At 33.7% G+C, this 20,884-nt stretch overlaps 1 protein-coding gene across 1 annotated transcript in view; it reads left to right on the forward strand.

Annotated features, from left to right (window-relative positions):
• LOC134848705 (uncharacterized) overlaps positions 1–20,884 on the forward strand; it is a 52,099-nt gene that overhangs the window by 5,242 nt on the left and 25,973 nt on the right. Inside the window, exon 3 of the mRNA XM_063866220.1 lies at positions 784–971. Within this exon, the coding sequence (XP_063722290.1) occupies positions 784–971 (188 nt within the window). The remainder of the gene's footprint in view (positions 1–783; positions 972–20,884) is intronic.

Here is a 20,884-nt window from a genome sequence, read left to right on the forward strand (position 1 = left end):
TTGCCCTCACCCCCTCAGACATCGAGCACAGATCATGGTGGGCCTCCAACATCCGACTTTTCGATTGAGAGGCGGAGACGTAACCACTTAACCACCGCTCCCCTCTTTAAAATGCCATAGTACTTGAAGGTCAAAAGATGAATGCGGTTTGAAACTGACAAAAACAAAGAACCTAGAACACTGCTAGTCTACAAACACTACTTTTTATCAATGAAGCAATAATTTAAGAATGAATGACAAGATTTCTGCTTAAATTTTGGTTTTCAATTTTCTCAGCAAATTGATTGATTACTGTGAAAACTTAGTGTTGGAACAATTTCCAACAAAACAAGTGCTCCGAATTATTTTTGCAGTTTTCTCCAAAAATATATTCAGCTTTTTTATCGCTAAAAAATTGACAATTTTTTGGTAAGCATGTGTATTCAACAATAATTGACCTACTATTTGGAATTTTCTTTTTTCTTAACGTGAGGAGTTGGTTCAACACCGAAAGTTGTTTTCTATCCTTTTGGTTAGTGAGGGGGTCGAATCCTTGAGAGGGGCTTCCGCCCTCACTCTCTAAATCCACCACTGCACAGAGAACCGCTGTTTCTCCTCTGCTTAGGAATTACATTTTTTTGGCTACTTTTTTTGGCTACTTTTCTGGGCAGTGGAGTATTGCCCCACCCTCAAGCAACGATCACGGATCATAGTGGTCTCGATCAGCCGACGTTTCCATTGAGTGGCGGAAACGTAACCACTTCACCACCGCTCGCGAAAAATTATGAAGTTTCATCGTTTCAGAAACAAATACGAATGGGATCTGGATTCACCGGTCTCTGAACAATGTGCTCTCCAGGGGATGCAGGAACAACTCTGTGATCTTGTCTGACTGTGTCAACATGTGGGTGGAGTCAGTAACCACTCATGAGATGGTGATTGTGTGGGTGGAGCCGTCCGATGAAGACGAAGATGAAACTCAGTTTTTAATAGTAAGTCGAAAAGTTCAATTCCAATTAGCAATTAGTGTTGTGTGCCCATTATAAACAGTTTTGTCTTACCTGCACTGACAAACCTTTGATCATGATCGATTTGAATCGATTTTTTTTGAGATTACATAGAGCATGAAATTCAGTTTTATGAATCCCAATTGCCAAAGGTAGATCAATTTACAAAGGATTTCATTAATTGTTTTTTAGGTCGTTATAAAAGTTTTTGGTTCGTAAAAAAGATCAGGATTTGAAGTTACTCAGCTTACATGAGCTACATTGCATTGTAGTCATTTGCTTGCTGCAAGTCATTACTTTTAGGGCAATCACTGTCAGAAAAGTCGCAAGAAAAATTGTCTGTGACGTTAGAAATGCAGAATCCTAAAAATCTCAAAGTTCCCATGAAATTAAGAAAGCTGTGAAATCAAAATCAATTTTTTTGTTTTTATTCACAAAAGTAGGATAGAAGCGTAGAATGAAACTGCAAGTTATTCAAAAAGAATTGTATGAGGCGAATTGTATGAGGTAAACTCAGAGAAACTAATAAAATGTTTTGAGATATAAAGCAAAAGCAAATGGAACCTGATCTAAACTATATTTTATGATTGGATAAATTAAATGTTTTACCAATGTAAAGTATTTAATATTAACCAATCATGATCCATCTAACTAACAACCCACTTATTTGTAAGTGCTGAAGTTACTTGTAATTTCAGCACCAGAGAGATTTGAATTTAACTTAGAAATTAGTTGGACTCTCCCGAGCACTTCAGCAGCCGCAGTAAACCAGTATACCCTAGATCTATTGAGCCTAGCAGAGACTAGTTAAACAACCTGAGACTAGATAGTATAAGAGTAAGATTAGGATCGGTATTAGACTAAGAAGTTGCACGAATCTATCCGGCCGAAAATAAGATAGCGTGACGAGCAGACGGTGTACCCTATCCGAAATTACTCTATGGGTTACACTTCGGTCATAACTCATCTGGTGCGACCATAAGTCTCGAACAAGACCTTACTAGATTAGAATTAACCAAAAATAGATTAGAAATTAGACAAAAACATTTACAAAATGTTATACGACAATAATTTAATTGAAATGTCTCTCCGACTCAATAGATCAGAGCCAATATTCCGAACCATAACAGAACTACCCGGAATTGGAAGAAGACCTCGAACCAAAGACGACATACGACAAAGTAGAAACTTGCCGTATAGTTATATGATAGTTCGGCAAAAGCCAGAACAAACTTTTATATTTCGAATACTACTTGCAATGAATTTAGATTTCCATTTGCAAACATAAAACCTTGAAGTTACTCTTCAAAATCATTACAGGCGCTAAAAAAAATTAATATTATACAATAACGATTGATAAAAAGATCTAAGATCGTTTTCCTAAAACTCTGCAGTATTATACAAAACATGTTTGAAAAATATTTATTGGAAAATAAAAATAAAAATTAGTAGCATGACAATAAATGGTTAGTAATCATAAATCATCCTGTTGTTCCAGCTTCATCACCTAAAACATAACAGCAATCATCAACTCACTAACATCATAAAACACTAAATCTTTCCTTTACACAAATTTAAAACTTTAAAAAAACTTAAAGTCACTTAATTTAAAATCAGATCATCAAGGCTTATCCTTGGATCTTAAATCATTTTCTACTTAATTAAATTTCAAACTTGATCATCAAGGCTTATCCTTGGATCAAACAGAACAACTTTGTTCTCCCCCACCCACTTAATTAGTGTCTAACGACCTCAAACGTCGATTCACTACCCAACCCTTTCTAAAGACCCAAGACTAATAGAAATTTTTAAACAAAACTAATCATTCAAATTAGGATAAATAGTGAAGAACTTCGGTTATTCATCCTTCACTTGACCCCCCCTCTTACCAGACCCAGGATAAATCTTAGACTTAGTAAGTTTAAAATAGTATCTAACGAACTACTCGCGTTCTAATTATACCTGAACCTTGTGGATCGATTTACTATTCTCCAACCCTTGAACACAATCACTACCCCTAAGTAAGATTAAGTAAGTTAACACCTTAGCTTATACTAGTCACGAGAAAGTAAAAATCATTCTTCGGAATCGATATACTTTTCTCTCCAACCCTGAACAAATAGACCCAGGTTAAGCTAACCAAAAAATCGTAAGAACTAACAGTTTAGGAAAATAGAAATCATTTAACAACCCTTTGCATCCGTCATTCTAAACCTTATGTCATTTAAAAACCTAGGAAATAAACAAACAATCGTTTTACACAATTGTGAAATAGATAACAAAAAATACGACCTTGTAATCACACCTCATACACAAACAGTTGGATACATTCGAACAAAACGACAAACACTAAAGAGGAAAATAATAACTAAACAAAGACAAATAACACGAAAAAGATTTTCAAAAAATCGAAACGCATTTTCAGAATCAGAAACCAACAGTTTAGACGAACTTTACAAACTAAAAGAATCAATAGATAAAAATTACCCACTTCACGATCAATTATATTTTTCTGACTCAGAAACAACTTCAAATTCATCACAAAGAGGAAAAAGAAGAATAAAAAAACAGTACAAACACAAACCAGTACATCTATACAATTGGAATCAACCAATTCGACACATTAATAATTACATATTAACAGTCATCGAACGAAAAAATGAGCTCAACGCACACTCCAGGTGAAGAAACTCCAGATGATGATGAAATCTTTCCTTTTATAATAGATGCAGATACCGATAGAGGACAACACATATTTTGTCAAAATTTACTCGTAAATTTATTTGAACCCGGAATTAGTCCATGTAAAACAGAGTTCCCCGATGTAAAAATCAAAAGACAAATCATAGATCACTATCTAAAAGATATATGCAACATAACACAACAGTATGGAATCTACTCTATAGAATTCACTTCCCCAAACCATAATAATAGAACATATACTATTCAAACAGACGATCTTGATTTAGAATTTTCAAAAGTTTTTTCAGAATATATAAAAAGCATCCAATACCATAACTCACAAAGAGCAAACTCCATTTTCACCAATGAAGTTTTCGCAATAATATATAGTTATATTTCGATATTAGAAAATGAACTCCCATTAACAAATGTCTCACCGACAGAAACATCTAAACATTTAAGAGTACGACATGAAATCACACTACTCTCTAGTTATTTAAACATCATTAAAGAAAATTTCACGAAAGACGACGTTTCACAACATACAAAACACGATTTACAAAAAATCTTGGCATGGTTCATAATAGATTATTTCACACATAATATTGATTTAATTGCACAAGCAAGAAAAAATTTTAGACCCCAAAACTCGAACGATGATACCGCTATCACAGAACAATCAGATTATGTTTGGGACCCCGAATGGTCTCATCCCGCATTTATAAGCTTCCCACAATCAATCTCAAGTCAAGCAATAAGTACGATATCTTACATAAGAGACTATGTAAGAGTAATACCGTTAACAATTGATGCAACACCATTAAACTATAATACATTTTTACCCGATACACAAAATAATAGTTTAAACTCTACAGTTATACACAATGAAAACCTCAATGGAACTAGGAATCTTACTCAACAAGATAAACAGACACCATCACACTTCATAAATGAAGAAATTGTACACACAACAACTACACAACAAAGTATTTCACCAATACGCCCAAATTTAACAACACCAAGAAATACAAATCCTTCACAAACACAGGTAACCTTACAATCAACCGTTAAACCTTCGGTTGCTCCTAAATATTCACATATGGATTACCAAACATACAGACCCATGACAATACCATCAAAAACACGCAAAACATTCACTAGAAACAACTTTGCAGACCATAATTATAATTATACACATCCATCAAAAACATATAATCAACCACAAAGAAATTTTAACCAATATACAAGATCTCGAAATTGGGATAACCCAATGACCCAACCTAATTCAACAAATTTCCAAACAAATCCTCCACGGGATCATAGTGAAAATTACCCATTTTTTCAACAAAATAAAAATAAAAAACAAACATCTTATCAAATGGATTATTTATCCTCAGATGATGATTTTTTACAACCAGATATATTTGCACAAAATACTCAAGAACATCGTAGACAAGGAATACAGAAAACACGTACAAATCATAGGAATTTTTCTCCACAACCAATAGATGCACAACATCAACAACCAATTCAACAACAAAATCCAATTAATACACAATCTTTTCAACCAATTCAACAACAAAATCCAATGACTGCACACTCGTATCAACCATCACAAATGCAAAATGAAATACCACTCCCATATTATCTTCAACAACATGAAATAACAAGAAACCAACTTTCAAATTTTTCTCAAATGCCAAATGCAGCAGAATCATTACAAATGACAATGAGTCCATACCTTATGGGTGGATCATCAATAACATCAAACAAACCTTTAATGGTTTTCACAGGAACAGACCCTGAATATTCTGTAGAAGATTATTTAAATGCAGTAACAGCAAACCTGATTTTAAACATTGGACCTGAACCAATTAATACGCCACTACATCAAAACTGGATACATCGACGCACAGCGTTGATACAAACAACCTTAGATGGCGCAGCCCAAAAATGGTTTTCAGTACTACCTCTAGAAATAAAATCAAACTGGAAAAGATTTACACAAGAATTTTCAAAAATGTTTGACTCCGAAAGAAACAAACAACAACAAAGAGTTTTATGTAATGAAATTCGCAGATTACCAAACGAAACCATCAAGCAAATAGCAGTACGAATCGAAACACTAGTTCGAAAAGCATACTCACTAAATACACATGACTATAAAAACACAAAGATGACAGAAATCTTAATGATGACCTTAACACCACAATTAAGGAAAATAGCAATAAAAAAGAGAGCATCCCATCCTTCTTCAATTCGAGAACCCGATTTAGATTTTCGAAAACTAGTAGACAAATTAGAACAAGCAGAAATCACGATGAAACTAGAAGAAACGGAAAATCTGAAATTACAATACGTTAACAAAATTGAAACGACTCCCACTAATATTAATAATATACAGGAATCAGAGACAGACCTCGTTGAAAAAATCACTGAAATACTCAATATTTACGAAAAGAACCCAAACTTTAAAGGCAAACCATCTTTCAAAAAATGGTGTAATTATTGCCGACGATACGGACATAGTATTTCCGAATGTAGACAAAAACAGCAAGACAATCAAAATAAACCTCAAAAATATAAAGAACCAAATAAATCATTCTATCAATACATGAAAAAAGATCAAAATCTACCAAACAAAAATGTATACAGCAACAACAGTTCAGGAAAGCCACTTCCGAACAATACAAGTTATACAAGAAACCAATCCCCATATAACTCAAGTTATAGAGGAAGATCACCAGAACGAAGAAATACACAAAATTCATCACAAAATCACTACAATAGACCAAATAGTCGAAATAACTACTCCAGATCAAATTCAAATACACAACGATTTGTTTCTAGATCTAATTCCCAATCAAGAAATAACTACTATCCAAGCAACCAATCACGAAATTCATCATACAATAGGAATAGAAACTACTCCTATAATAGAAATAGAAGTTATTCAAACAACCGAAACCAGAATTACCCGAACAATCGATCAAGGAATAACTCATATAATAGATCGAACTATAACAGACCAAACAATAATTACCAAAACAGATCGCGAAATAATTCACAAAATCGACACCCAAGTTATAATAATCGTTATAGAAATTATTCCCAATCACCACACCGAAATAATAATAACTATAATAATTCTAATAATCGCCACAGAAGTAGTACACCTAAACATCAAAGACAAATCAATCAAGTACAATCTAATCCAGAAACAACATCAGACCCTCCAGGTATTGATGACACAGTAACTGATACGTTACAACTCAATCAAATAAACTGTACATCATCAGATTCAGAAAGTGATACTGAAAACACTCTTTCTATCAATATGATAAAAGTCGAAAATGACTATGAATCTGTCATATATGAACAACCCTTTCCATCACACATATATGAAAATCAATCAGAATTTCTTCAAAATTATTACACTACACCCATAAATTCCACACCAACAACGCAAGAAACAAATGAGATTAACACTACAAATCAAACCAATAAAAACACCAAAACAAAATGCTTGAATACAAACCACATTTATCAAAATATACAAAAAGAACAACCCAAAGAAAAAATTTGGACAATACCATTTCTCTTAGAAAGCCCAAGAAATAAAGAATTTCAACCACCAGACCTTGAAATAGATTTTTTAATTGATTCAGGAGCAGAATCAAACATAATAAACATTCCCACATGGAATGAAATAAAAACTTTACATCCAAAGCTAACACCTCTTGAAACCTCCAGTAAGCTAGCAACAGCACAAGGATCAACATTGATAAACTACGGAAAAATCCAATTATTTCTCCTCCCTACCAGAACAATGGAGCAAAGTAAAATTCTAAACAAGCCATTTAAACAAATATTCCATATCACTGATATTAAATATAATATCATTGGAATACCATTTATTTCAAAGTATATACCAACAATTAACATACTAAATAGTAAAATATTAATCAAAGATAAATATACAAAAACAAAAGAAACATCCCTAACATTTTTTCAAAGATTAAATAAACAACCACCATTCTTTTCAAAATTCTATCCAATATATAACCAACAAAGAAAACACCTGAAACCACTATCAGGAAACATCTATAATTTTTCAATCAAACAAGTTCACCAATATGATAAAGAACAAAACAAACAAAAATTTTATATGTCAGATTTTGAATTCAAACCTATTCATAAATTTTTCAAAATCACAATCTCTTCAATAAAATATTTGAAAAATTCGAATTCAGATATTATTTCCTTACATGTTTATAACAACACACCTTACCAAGTAACATTACCTTTAGGACTTTTAGGATATTGTGAAACCAACGCTACAATATCACCAATACACGAAAAAGCCTATCGCGTAAATAATATACTCCAATTACTAGATATTTGCCAATCTACAATTCTTAATGAAGAATTATCTATAAATAATATAATAAGTAACGAAAATAGAAATACGGTTTATTTCACAAAAACTCCATATTTCAAACCTACATTCAATATAAGTAACTACACAGAGGACCAACAGAAATTTTTAACAATGTTTAATTTCCAACATTCACAAATAACACAAGACGAATTTGAAAAGTTAGCCAAACAGCTAATAAAATATTCATCAGTCTATGCAACATCAAAATTCGATGTTGGCAAAATCAGTTCATCACTACATCTCCCATTAAAACCAGACGCAGTTTTCAAAAAACAGAGAGCAAGTAAAGTACCAATTCACTTACATGATAAAGTAAACAGATTACTCGATATTTTAGAACAGTACAATATTATATCACCAGTTAATAAAGAAGAACAACCAAAAGGCAACACATTCATCAACCCCGTTATCATTCTAGCCAAAGGAGAATCATTAAAAATCGTTCTCGATGCTAGATACCTCAATTCACTTATAGACGAATCAAAATGTAATTGGCCCATTGAACCAATACAAGTTATTTTAACAAAAATAAACGGCAAATACTTTACAACCGCCGATATGAATAGTGCATACAATCAAATGCCACTAGATGAACAATCACGACGTTTAACACAATTTGTTATCGGAAACCAACAATATGAATTCAACCGCTTATTCTATGGAATATCCATAGGACCAGCAGCATTTTCAGCTTTTATGAGCAAAATTTTTAGACCACTGATACTCAAGAAAAACGCAATCACCTATTTAGACGATGTTTTTATGCAATCACAAACAAAAGACGAAATGTTCAATGTTTTAGAAAAATATCACCAAATACTTCAGAACGAAAATCTGAAGGCCGCCCCCGATAAATCACACTTCTTTTTGACAAGAGTTAAATTCTTAGGACATAACATAGAAAGAAAATCAATCACTCCACTGAAATCACGCATTGACGCTATTCAAAAACTTCAACCACCAACAAATAAAAAGAAAATCCAAGAATTCCTTGGAATGTTAAACTTTTTAAGTAAATATGTTTATAAAATGCAATTATATCTACGACCATTTTACAACATCCTTAGACAACAAAATAATTTTGAATGGAATACAGAACATCAAACACGATTCGATGAAATAAAGAAACTTTTAACTGAACAAATCTCAAACACAATTCCAGATCCTGATCAACCATTTTATGCAATGTGCGATGCTTCGAACTTTGGCATCGGTGCAGCACTATTACAATCACATAATGGTACAAATAAAATGAACCTCATATCAGCAAATTCTCGATTATTCACTCAAGCAGAGCTACGACTCTCAACTCTAATGAGAGAATGTACAGCCATAATATATACACTGACAGAATATGAATTTCTGATACTTGGATCAAAACATCCAACAGTTCTATTCACAGACCATAAACCAATCATCTTTCTCTTTACACAAAAATCTAACCCAAACCACCGAGTTTACAGATTTCAACTAATTCTAATGAAATTTCCAAACTTACATATAGTTTGGACTGCAGGAAAAAATCTTGCATTACCAGACACCTTAAGTCGAAATACACCACCTGAATTACTTACACGAAAAACAACAGTTGAAATACCCAAAAACATAAAATTCTACCTTGCAGAAAACGAAACATCACCCCGATTAGAATGCAAATATGCAGTTAAAACTGATATTGAACAATCACAAATAAATAATTTACAACATTTCCCACTTTATTTAGATTGTCAAAATAATCATTATGAAGTTGATTTACTTGGAACATCAACTTTCAAACCAATCCCATATTCTCAATGGATAAAAAATAACACTCAACAAAAACGAACAAAACAACACCTGCCTAAGAAAGACCATTTTCCACTAATTGAAAAAGAAGATTTAACTGATAAAATAAATTTATCAGGACCACAAACAAATGATTCAAAATACACAATAAATCAAGTTTTTGACCTTCACGACCCACTTGATACAATACCCTTATCTACATTAGAAATCGAAAACATTTTTCTCCCCCCAACAGAAACAATTACAATTTCAACACTGAAACAATATCAAAACCTTGACCCAGTAATTCGACAACTGAAATCATGGCACAAATATAAAACTAAACCTATCAAAGCAGATTCAACCATTTTAGGAAATAAAACACTCCTCCGATATTTTCGAAAATTCAATAATACAACAATTAACGAAAACACAGACCTTCTAGAATACAAATTAAATGAATCTACAGTTCCATGTCTCCCTTTAAGTATGATTCTTATAGCTTTTAATATTTCACATACACAAAATATTAAAGGACACTCTGGATCAGAGAAAACATATTCAAATTTTATACAAAACTTTTATTTCCCAAATGCACCAATTTGGATAAAAGTACTATGCAATGACTGTGTAGTATGTCAATTAAATAAACCTTACCCAAATCAAAAACAAATAGCACAAAAACAAGATTTTAAAGGACAAAGTTTGTACTTTAATCATCGTATCTCATTTGATACTAAAGGACCAATTTCACCCTCATCAGAAGGAAACTCCTACATTATGGTAATTGTTGACGCATTCACACACTATGTAGCACTTAACCCAGTACCACATTGTAATGCTTATTACGCATATACAACACTTTATGAACACTGGATAGCAAAATTTGGACTACCAGAAATTTTAGTCACAGACAATGGTACAGAATTCATAAATAATGAAATAATAACACTATGTCATTTATACAACATTAAACACAAACCACGTACATCACATGCACCTTGGACAAACGGCTTAGTCGAAGGTATGAACCGTTCACTACAAGAATATCTTAGATGTATCATCAACGGAAATGATACAAAATATACCGAATGGTCAGCAGATGTAAAATTATTTCCCTTAGCATATAATTCACAAATAACGACAACTTTAGGAATGTCACCATACGAAATGGTTTTTAACCAAAAGCCACGCAAACCAATAATGTTTACAGCAAATTCTCATAAAAACGCACAAGGTTATTGTCAACCAAATAAAGACTCAATTTGTTATAACCTACCTTTACATACACACGATGAAGATCATTTTCATCACCCACAAATTCTTAAACTAGCCTCCGGTACACACACCGAATGGATTTTAAATAGAGATAAGAAACACAATGAAATTTACCAAAAAATAACGAAAAAGTTATTACAAAGACAAAACATAAATGAACAAATCAATTCACGTTTTACACCAGCCTCCGATTTAAAAATTGGAACATTTGTTTTAATACCTAATTTTAATATTCAAAAAGGAATTTCTAAAAAATTACAACCCCTCCGAAAAGGACCCTACCAAATAATTACAAAACCCACTGATGTCACATATAAAATTACCGACTCAAACAAAAAAGAAATCGTTCAACATCGAAACAACCTATTACCTTATTACCCAAAAGAATACGCACTCCGCGAATTAACCCAATTATATTCTTTCACAGGATTAAAAATCATTCAAAATGAACCACATCTGAAAAACACAGAACAAAATGATAACCCCACCGAAAATCAAAACACAAAACCAACCGCCACCAAAAACAATACACAAAACCATAAAGAATCTCCAAAACAAAGAAAAAATAGAAAAATGACCGAACAAATAATACCCCAAGAAGAAATAGACAAATCTGAACATAGAAAAACAACAAGACTCCGAAATCAACCACGTAAAAACTACAAAATGTTCATCCCCCAATCTAAAATATTAAAGAAAGTAGAATTTAAAAAGTAATTTTAAGATTTTATACTTCACAATCTTGAAACCCCCGTAACATTTTTCATTTCAATTTCTCAAAATAACATGCTCACAAGTACGCAATAATTCTAGTTCAAAATAGACCAATAGGATTCATCCAATCCGCCACTTTCTCTAACTCAAACTAAGATCAATTAGACGAATAATCTAGAACTCCAGGCACATCTCTAACTATAACTTTACAACCTCCAGGTCAAAAATAAGCAAACCACTCCAACTTGACAGCTAAAATAAATATCACCATAATACCGTACCCCTCCCTTATCTAATAACCCAAAGATCAACAATATTTCCCCAACTCAGACCACGAATACCCCCAAAACAAATTTGATAACTTAGCCTAAAGTAACAAAATGAAGATTTTAATTAGCCTAAAGTATAAAAATCTCACCATACCCCGGATCGTTTGACAAACAAAAATAAAGAAAAAGACGACCTCCCAGTCACCATGAAAATTGCCCCCAACAATTTTTTACAAAACTCAACCCACTTGTCAAAAAACTAATAAATAATTCGACCACACTAGAAAATCACCTCAAACAGCAAAAAATATTCGACCAAGAGATCATTTCTTAAATGCTCTTCTCTCAAACAGTTGCTCAAATACTTATAAATTTTAAACATTTTTTTTCAATACTTGAAGCCTTTATAATATTTCTTTTTGATATACTTGAATCTTTTCTAATAATCCTAATCATTTTTTGTAACATTTTTTTAATTTTCTATACAATACTCGAACTATTCCTCCAACTTTCCAAAACCCTTGAATATATCCACAGGTACGATTTTAACAACTTGTCTAAATGATACGAACAATTTTCAGTAGAACCGATATTTTTTTATTATTTGTAATTTTCATAGCATTCTTATCATCCCTCATTTTGACCATCTGTAAATGTATAAAGAAAGCAATCCTCACATTTGCCCTAGCAACAGTCCTTCTAATTCTTTTTTTGGAAGAATATTATAATAAACACAAAATTTCTCACTAAAGTAACAATTCAAAAATCCATCAAAAATTGCTACCCAACAGTCACAAAATCAGTCTTCACCGACATCATCCCAAGATAATCCAACACCACCTTCAACTACTCAAAATCCTCAAACATCTACACGAATTTCTTTTCAAGACAATCCATACACTTTTGAAGAACGGCACGCTCGTTTATCAGAACCACTAGAACCAGCTCAACGACAAGCACCTCTAAGCGAACCAACATATAACCTATACCCAACACTACCACAAGAACTAAATAGAATAAGAAATCCTAGTCAAAACCAAAACACAACAGAAATAAATAGACAAATTATACATCCTCGACGAAATAGAAATTTTCAAACTCCCCGAGTTCATTTTGATATACCTCAATCCCCATCACAAACCACTCCAGAAAACACCACTGGTATCACACCAGAAACTCCTACACTTTTTTCACAACGTAGCACCTCAAGCTTACCATCAGATTACTTAGGTTCAACACCAACATCTGAACAAATACGTGAAAATCCTTTTAACCCCCCAAACCTAACATCACGACTGCCATATTGGACTACACATTCATTTACACAAGGTGAACCAAATTTAGTCAACGACCCCATAGATATTTCTACGGATACAACAACATCCTCATCACTTCCAGAAACATTATCACTACCATCAACACCATCAATAAGCCAGTTTTCACCACCACCCTTTAACTTAAATTTTCCAAATAATCTCGACGCCAGATATCGAGAACAATCATCAATAAATATTCCTTTAAGATTAGATTGGAATACATTCACAGCACCTCCACCATTATTTGGACAGCATCAAGAAAGTAACTGCCTTCATAACTGGGCACTTAATAGATTACAATATCGCCAAGATATTCACAACGATATCCGTGATCACAATATTCAAATACTCCAACAAAACAGTTTACAATTAAAGTTTGAAATCACAGTTAAATTAAACAATATTACACAACATCCCTACCCATTAAATCCACCTAACATAACAGCTCAATCACTACCACCACCGTTTATAACTACTGAAGTAATATATAAATACGACAGATACACCAAAAACACAATTGGTTACATTACATTTTATAACCCATACTCAGGATTATCATACACATGTATATTCTAAAGTTATTAATTTTTCTTCAACTCCCTTTTCTAGTAACCTCAAATCAAAACATAAACCCTTCCCCTCGTACAGGACCACAAGATTTATTAGTAACACATTATGATTGCGAAGAAAATGAACAAAAAACATTACACAAATATGCAATAAATCAAGTATCACAATGTGAAACAGAACCACAAGCTATAGAAACCACAGATATAATAGCAACACTCTATTCAAAAGCCCGAGCAACAAGAGTTACAGGTTATAAATTCACAGCGACATTTTCCGAAAAGAAAGTACATTGTTCACAAGTCTCGAACGGAAACAAAAACCGACTTGACCATGAATCATTCTATCAAAGTAATATAGAACGTCTTTTACATCTCAACCCCGACGATTGTAAAAATGAATTACTTAGACTAAACATCACACAAAATAAAAATTCCCAAAGAAAATTAGTTAATTTTCAAGTTTTTCCAGACTCTGTACATCAATCACAACTTGAAAGACACCAAGGACATATAAAACTAGACGAAAAATACCCGTATAACGGCGCACACGGACGATTAACCTATGACCTACACGATAAACATTGGATACCACACATTGGTATAAATGACCCATCAAACTGCAAAGCAGACACAAAAAATAAAGGATACCAAGAAATAATGTTTTTCGATTGGAAAATACAACTCGAAAAAATACAACTCACACGAGATTTATCTGATAATACAATGATCTATCAAGGAATCCGACTACCTTGTAAAAATGATCAAGGATATTGCGACCCTACAACAAGAACACAAGCAACAATTGTTTGGTTCCCCGAAGATACATGTACAACATTTCAAGTAGCAAAAATACACGCTCGTATGATAAAATTTCACAAAAAATATTTCATACAATCAATTCCTTATGAACAAGTCCATCCATCACGCAAACTAAGTTCCGATTTTAGAAACATAGACAATATAGAAAATAAATTGACACGATTTCAAATATATCAAGAAACAGAACTTGCATGTAAATACAGGAATCCACTTCACAGAACACAATACTCTGAAATATTAGTTGAATACGAAAAAGGATTCGACATGACCACTGGAAAAGTAAAAATCGACCCATATGCCACAGGTCATCCTCTAAACGAAGGAACATCCTATATACCAGTTAATTTTGAAAAAAGCAACGGACAACCTGGTGGACATCTAAAACCTTATGACACCAGAAGCACACGCTTACAAGAATTATCACTAATGAATACTACATATTTCGGTAATATCCACTATGATATTCATTTGGATATGAAACTAGACTATACAATTAGCCGCATTTTTCAAGAAATGTCACTCTCCGAATTAGAAACACTACACCAACTATGCGAATTAGAACGAACACAAATATTACAATCACTTGCACTAGCAGTATTAAAAATACCCTACGCAGGATACTTATTATCAGGAAATAGATCAAATTTTTTAGACTACGAAGGAAACATCTTATGGTTTTATACTTGTACTAAAAAAGTATCACCACTATACGTTTTTGAAGATAAACGATGTTATAAAAGAATCCCTATCTTTTATAAGAATAAAGTACATTTCGTGGATACACTTTCACGAAGAACCTATTTCTGGGATACCGCAGTCCCATGTGGATCAGAAAATAGCCACAATGTAGTACAACTAAACCCTGATGAAAATAAATATTATCTTCTCACTCCATATCCCACATTAATGCAATCACTCAAAAAATTTTCACCAGAAAGCATTCGCGCTATCGCTCGAAACCCAAATATAGACTTACAATCAATAGGAATCTATTCAAAATCAGATATTCAACATCACATTAGAACACAACAATTCCAAGAATTATTAACACAAATGGACACTATACAAAGACAATCAATTGACCAAAACTTACGCAAACTTGCAGAAACCGCAGGATTTGCCGATATCTACACGCAAGACTATAGCGGATATTTTAAAGACATTAAAGATTATATATATCTAAACGGCGAAAAATACCGTCCCCAAGATATATCACCAATTAACATTTTTAGCTTTGTTACACTCAAAAATGAAATCCTTGATTTTCTAGGATGGCCCTACTACATCTTAGAAAAATTGACTATTTTATACGCAATGTTTAACTTTATTGGATTTCTTTTCTCACTCTTAAAAGGAATCTACAATACATGTGCTATACACACACAAGTAAACAGACAAGCAAGCGTAGCACGCATACTCTTTGCAGGATTTTTTGGAATCTTTTCTACATCTATAAACAAAATTCTTTTAGACGCACAAATAAAAGAATATAACACAAAAATAACAACACGACAAAATACATACGACGAAGAACATAACAATGTAGACATAACGCCAACGGCACCACAATTACCACCCCTACCAAATAACCATCCACTATCCCTAGTCCCACGAAATTTTCGAAATTTAGCCATCACACATAACCCAAATTTTCGACTCACCACATCACAAAGTCCCATTCAACATATAATGACACACCAGCCACAAGATGATAATACTTATGAACAAATTATTGAACAACCCCATACCACCGCTTTTCAGTCTCAAAATAATCATTTTTTTAGCCCACGATGAGCCGCCAACTTGGATCACTACACCGATCAAATTCCCACCCAACCAATCTTACCTCTACATTCCCAATAATACCACTTTTTGCTTTCCCGCCACCCGATTTTCCATCTAGCAATGTAACATCAGGCATGAATTCCGACACTAATTCACACATCTCAGTTTTATATTCCATCTCACAGCTAAATAACCCGAATATTGAAACCCCCGATGAATTTGCCGACTCAGAACCATCCCCATCCAATAATTTTCATAACCCTTCTAATTTTTCTCAACCCCCTTTTCAACCCATATTATCCAATAACCCTGACCCAATCACCCCCACACCCTCTTATGCTTCCCAAGTTACCCCAACCTATTCCTCATACCATTCTGACCGATCATCTCATTCTCCAGACACCCCCCGAATCTCCCCAGAACTAGATAATTTTATTACCCTCCAACAACAACCCTACCACCTAAACACCCCGACCATAAACCAAATCTCCTCCACTACAAATTCATCCAATCCCCCTACACCCTCTTCAAATTATACTGAATCCTTAACACCATCATCCACATCCACTATATCTTCACTAAACACTAACAGAGCTTACCGCACTTTTAAAAGAAAATTCCCCAACCATCCTTTCCCAGCAAAACCAGGAACAGCCCGTGAATACATCAACCACCCCCAGCATACTAACACTAAAGAATTTTTAGCTATCACTTTACCCTCGTTTCCACAATACACCTTAAAAACCCCTCACGACACTAACGAAACACGCAACTTTGTAGATGAATACGTTTTAATGCCCACTCTCTCTTGGACCTCATACTATCATTTCACTAACCCTCTTTGCTTACCTTTATCCAACACTTCCATCGATATAGAACGAAACAAAGACATGCTATATCGACTAACTACACCACTAACCGCTAGACAGTTTACTTACGTTGGATATAAAAAATCACTAAAAATACACACTGCACCTAGAGCTAATGAATATACACTAGAATACTACGATCACAACATCATTAGAGCTAACCAAGATCAATTCTTAGACGACGATCGCTTCGCTAATCCACAAATCACCGAGAAATTTTTCATCAAGACACCATATGTATTTACACTAAACATCTTCGACCGAAAGTTTGATCACATTATTTCAGAAGCACTAACAAACACACAAGCATACGAAAGTTTTAAAGAACGCTTCCAAATCTTTTCACTAACCTTTCATTTCCTTGCACCACACGAAAGAGATTTGCACTGCTCACATGATATTATGTTGCGCACTAAACAAACACATGCATACAGTTACTATCGTTTCATCCAAAATCACTTTGACCTCCACACACCCTCTAGACAACCACACCATCGTTTTCAATTCATCAATTCAAAATACACTTCACCGTATTTCCTAAATTTCACATATTGTATTAAAGACACTAACCTCCATGGTATTCTTCGTAATTATGACCCCATAACCCAAATGTACATTTTCTGCCCCATCACCAAGACCTTCAACGCCGAAGAATCCCGACCCTTCCTTATCCCGCACGAGTTTGTACAGCCTATAGAAATCCCAATTTTAGAATTCATCCACAACACGAAATTTAACCACAAATTATATAACTTAATCCAAAACACACCTTATGAGTTTGCAGTAGGCACTGAAGAACTAACCACTATTAAGGCACTTCAATTGCTTTGGCCACTACTTCAGACTAAAAATATCATCCGCATTCTAGCTAAACTACTAACAACTTCAGAACTAATTCACGACATCTTCCCCCACGGTTTTTTCCCCGACGACTAACAGGTAAGTATGAATTAAATGATATCACTAACTAGTTAAAATATTAAAAACTCACCATTCTTTATTCATGTTTTCTTTAGATTTTTAGCCTTCATCCTAGACCATCTGAAAAATTCACAAAAGAAAAATAAAAAATAGCAAACTTCTTCAAAACTGTTTAAGACCCTATTAAACTTTTGCACCAACAATTAAATAAATATAATACCAATGCAGTAAATTAATTTATAAATTTTCCCCCAACAGCAGTAAATCTAATTATGATGAAAATTTGTATCTTAAAATTCCCCCATAACTAGCAGTAAATTTCCAAATTCTATGCAGTAAATTAATAAAATGCGATTGCAGTACTAACCTTTTGATATTTTTATTCATTTGCACAGAAATTCTATCCACACTCGCACAGCTCGCCCACGAAGAATTGTTTAAAATAATGAATTTCAGTTTCAAGTTTTCACACTCAATAACTCTAACACACGATAACAAGTTTCAAACTTTCCTTTAACCCGGTTGGAAAGGAATCATATACTAAACAAAACTAACCAACGCAGCTTACTAAATACCACAAATCATAGAATAACAGCATGACTAAGAAAAGGAAACCAACGGTACCCAAACCGGATTAACCCAGTTTAAAACTGGATAATTTATTCTTTTGAAGACTATTATAAAGTCTTAGAAAGAAATAATAAAACACAAAAAAGTCGAAAGACAAACCCATACCACAAACAATTTGCTTTTTGGAAAAAGTACATAACCAACAAGACATAAGTAAAACCACAACAAACCCAACATAAAACGTTGTCACATAACAGGACCCCTCACAAACACCGCATGAAATCATACTCCCACTCCTGGCCTAACCCACCAGGAAAGGACGTCCTGAGCATGCTCTATAGCCGGCCTAACCCACCGCGCTACATCCACGCTTTGTGACCACACCTTTATTTTTAATAAGAGCTACTCAAGGGTGAGTAACTCTTCAAAATAACCGAACTAAAACAAAAAGCTTTTGTGAAAACAACTAACTAAAATCATGATTAAAAAATATTAAACTAATAAAAGTTTTATAAAATGTAAAATCACATGATGCAATATATAGATCAGAATACAACACCAAGGACGAACATCAAAAGACAAGACGACCTCACTACACTCGAGAGAGAATAACCAACTACAATCGATATGCCGCTCACAATCACAACTCAAAGGATTTAGAGTACGACTTGACTTCGCAGAAAAGGACTTCATTGAACTAGACCAATGACCACCTCGATGTTCAAGTATACGTACAGATCCGAGTAACCAGGCATCCCCTCCACGCACAATCTCCACGCCATTCCCAAGCTAGATCAGACACAAAAAGAAGTTCTCCCCGAAGAACAGAAAAACCTGACATAGCCAACCATTCTGAAATCAGAATTGATTTTGTTGCAAAGACTCAGTCGTTGTCACAAGAAGAAGCGGAAGAAAATTATGATGTTCGCCAAATACCAACGTCCATCATCCACCCTTGAATTACAGAAGAACTGTTCTAAAAAACTCTGTAAAACCCGGATGGGTGGAACCTGATCTAAACTATATTTTATGATTGGATAAATTAAATGTTTTACCAATGTAAAGTATTTAATATTAACCAATCATGATCCATCTAACTAACAACCCACTTATTTGTAAGTGCTGAAGTTACTTGTAATTTCAGCACCAGAGAGATTTGAATTTAACTTAGAAATTAGTTGGACTCTCCCGAGCACTTCAGCAGCCGCAGTAAACCAGTATACCCTAGATCTATTGAGCCTAGCAGAGACTAGTTAAACAACCTGAGACTAGATAGTATAAGAGTAAGATTAGGATCGGTATTAGACTAAGAAGTTGCACGAATCTATCCGGCCGAAAATAAGATAGCGTGACGAGCAGACGGTGTACCCTATCCGAAATTACTCTATGAGTTACACTTCGGTCCTAACTCACTACGACAATACCGTCAAAAACACGAAGAACGTTCACAAGAAACACTTTTGCAGAACACAATTATAACTACGCACATTCGTCAAAAACAAATTATCCCCTACGAAAACCTGATAATAATCATATAAGTTCTCATCATTGGAATAACCCAATGACAACAGCCAACTCAGTAAATTTTCAAACTAATTCACATCCCCCACAGGATCGCAGTGAAAATTACCCATTTTTTCAACAAAATAAAAATAAAAAGCAAGCACCTCATCATACGGATTACTTATCATCTGATGACGATTTTTTACAACCAGATATTTTTGCACCGTATATCCAAGAATATTGCGGACAAGGAGCACAAAAACCTTATACATATAATAGAATCTTTTCTCAAAATCCAACAGAAACACGAAATCAACAACCAATACAAATGCAAAATCCAACTAATACACAATCTTTTCAACCAATTCAACCACAAAATCCAACGATCACACACTCGT

Source organism: Symsagittifera roscoffensis, chromosome 6 (genome assembly GCF_963678635.1).
Source record: "Symsagittifera roscoffensis chromosome 6, txSymRosc1.1, whole genome shotgun sequence".
NCBI classification, from domain to species: domain Eukaryota; kingdom Metazoa; phylum Xenacoelomorpha; order Acoela; family Convolutidae; genus Symsagittifera; species Symsagittifera roscoffensis.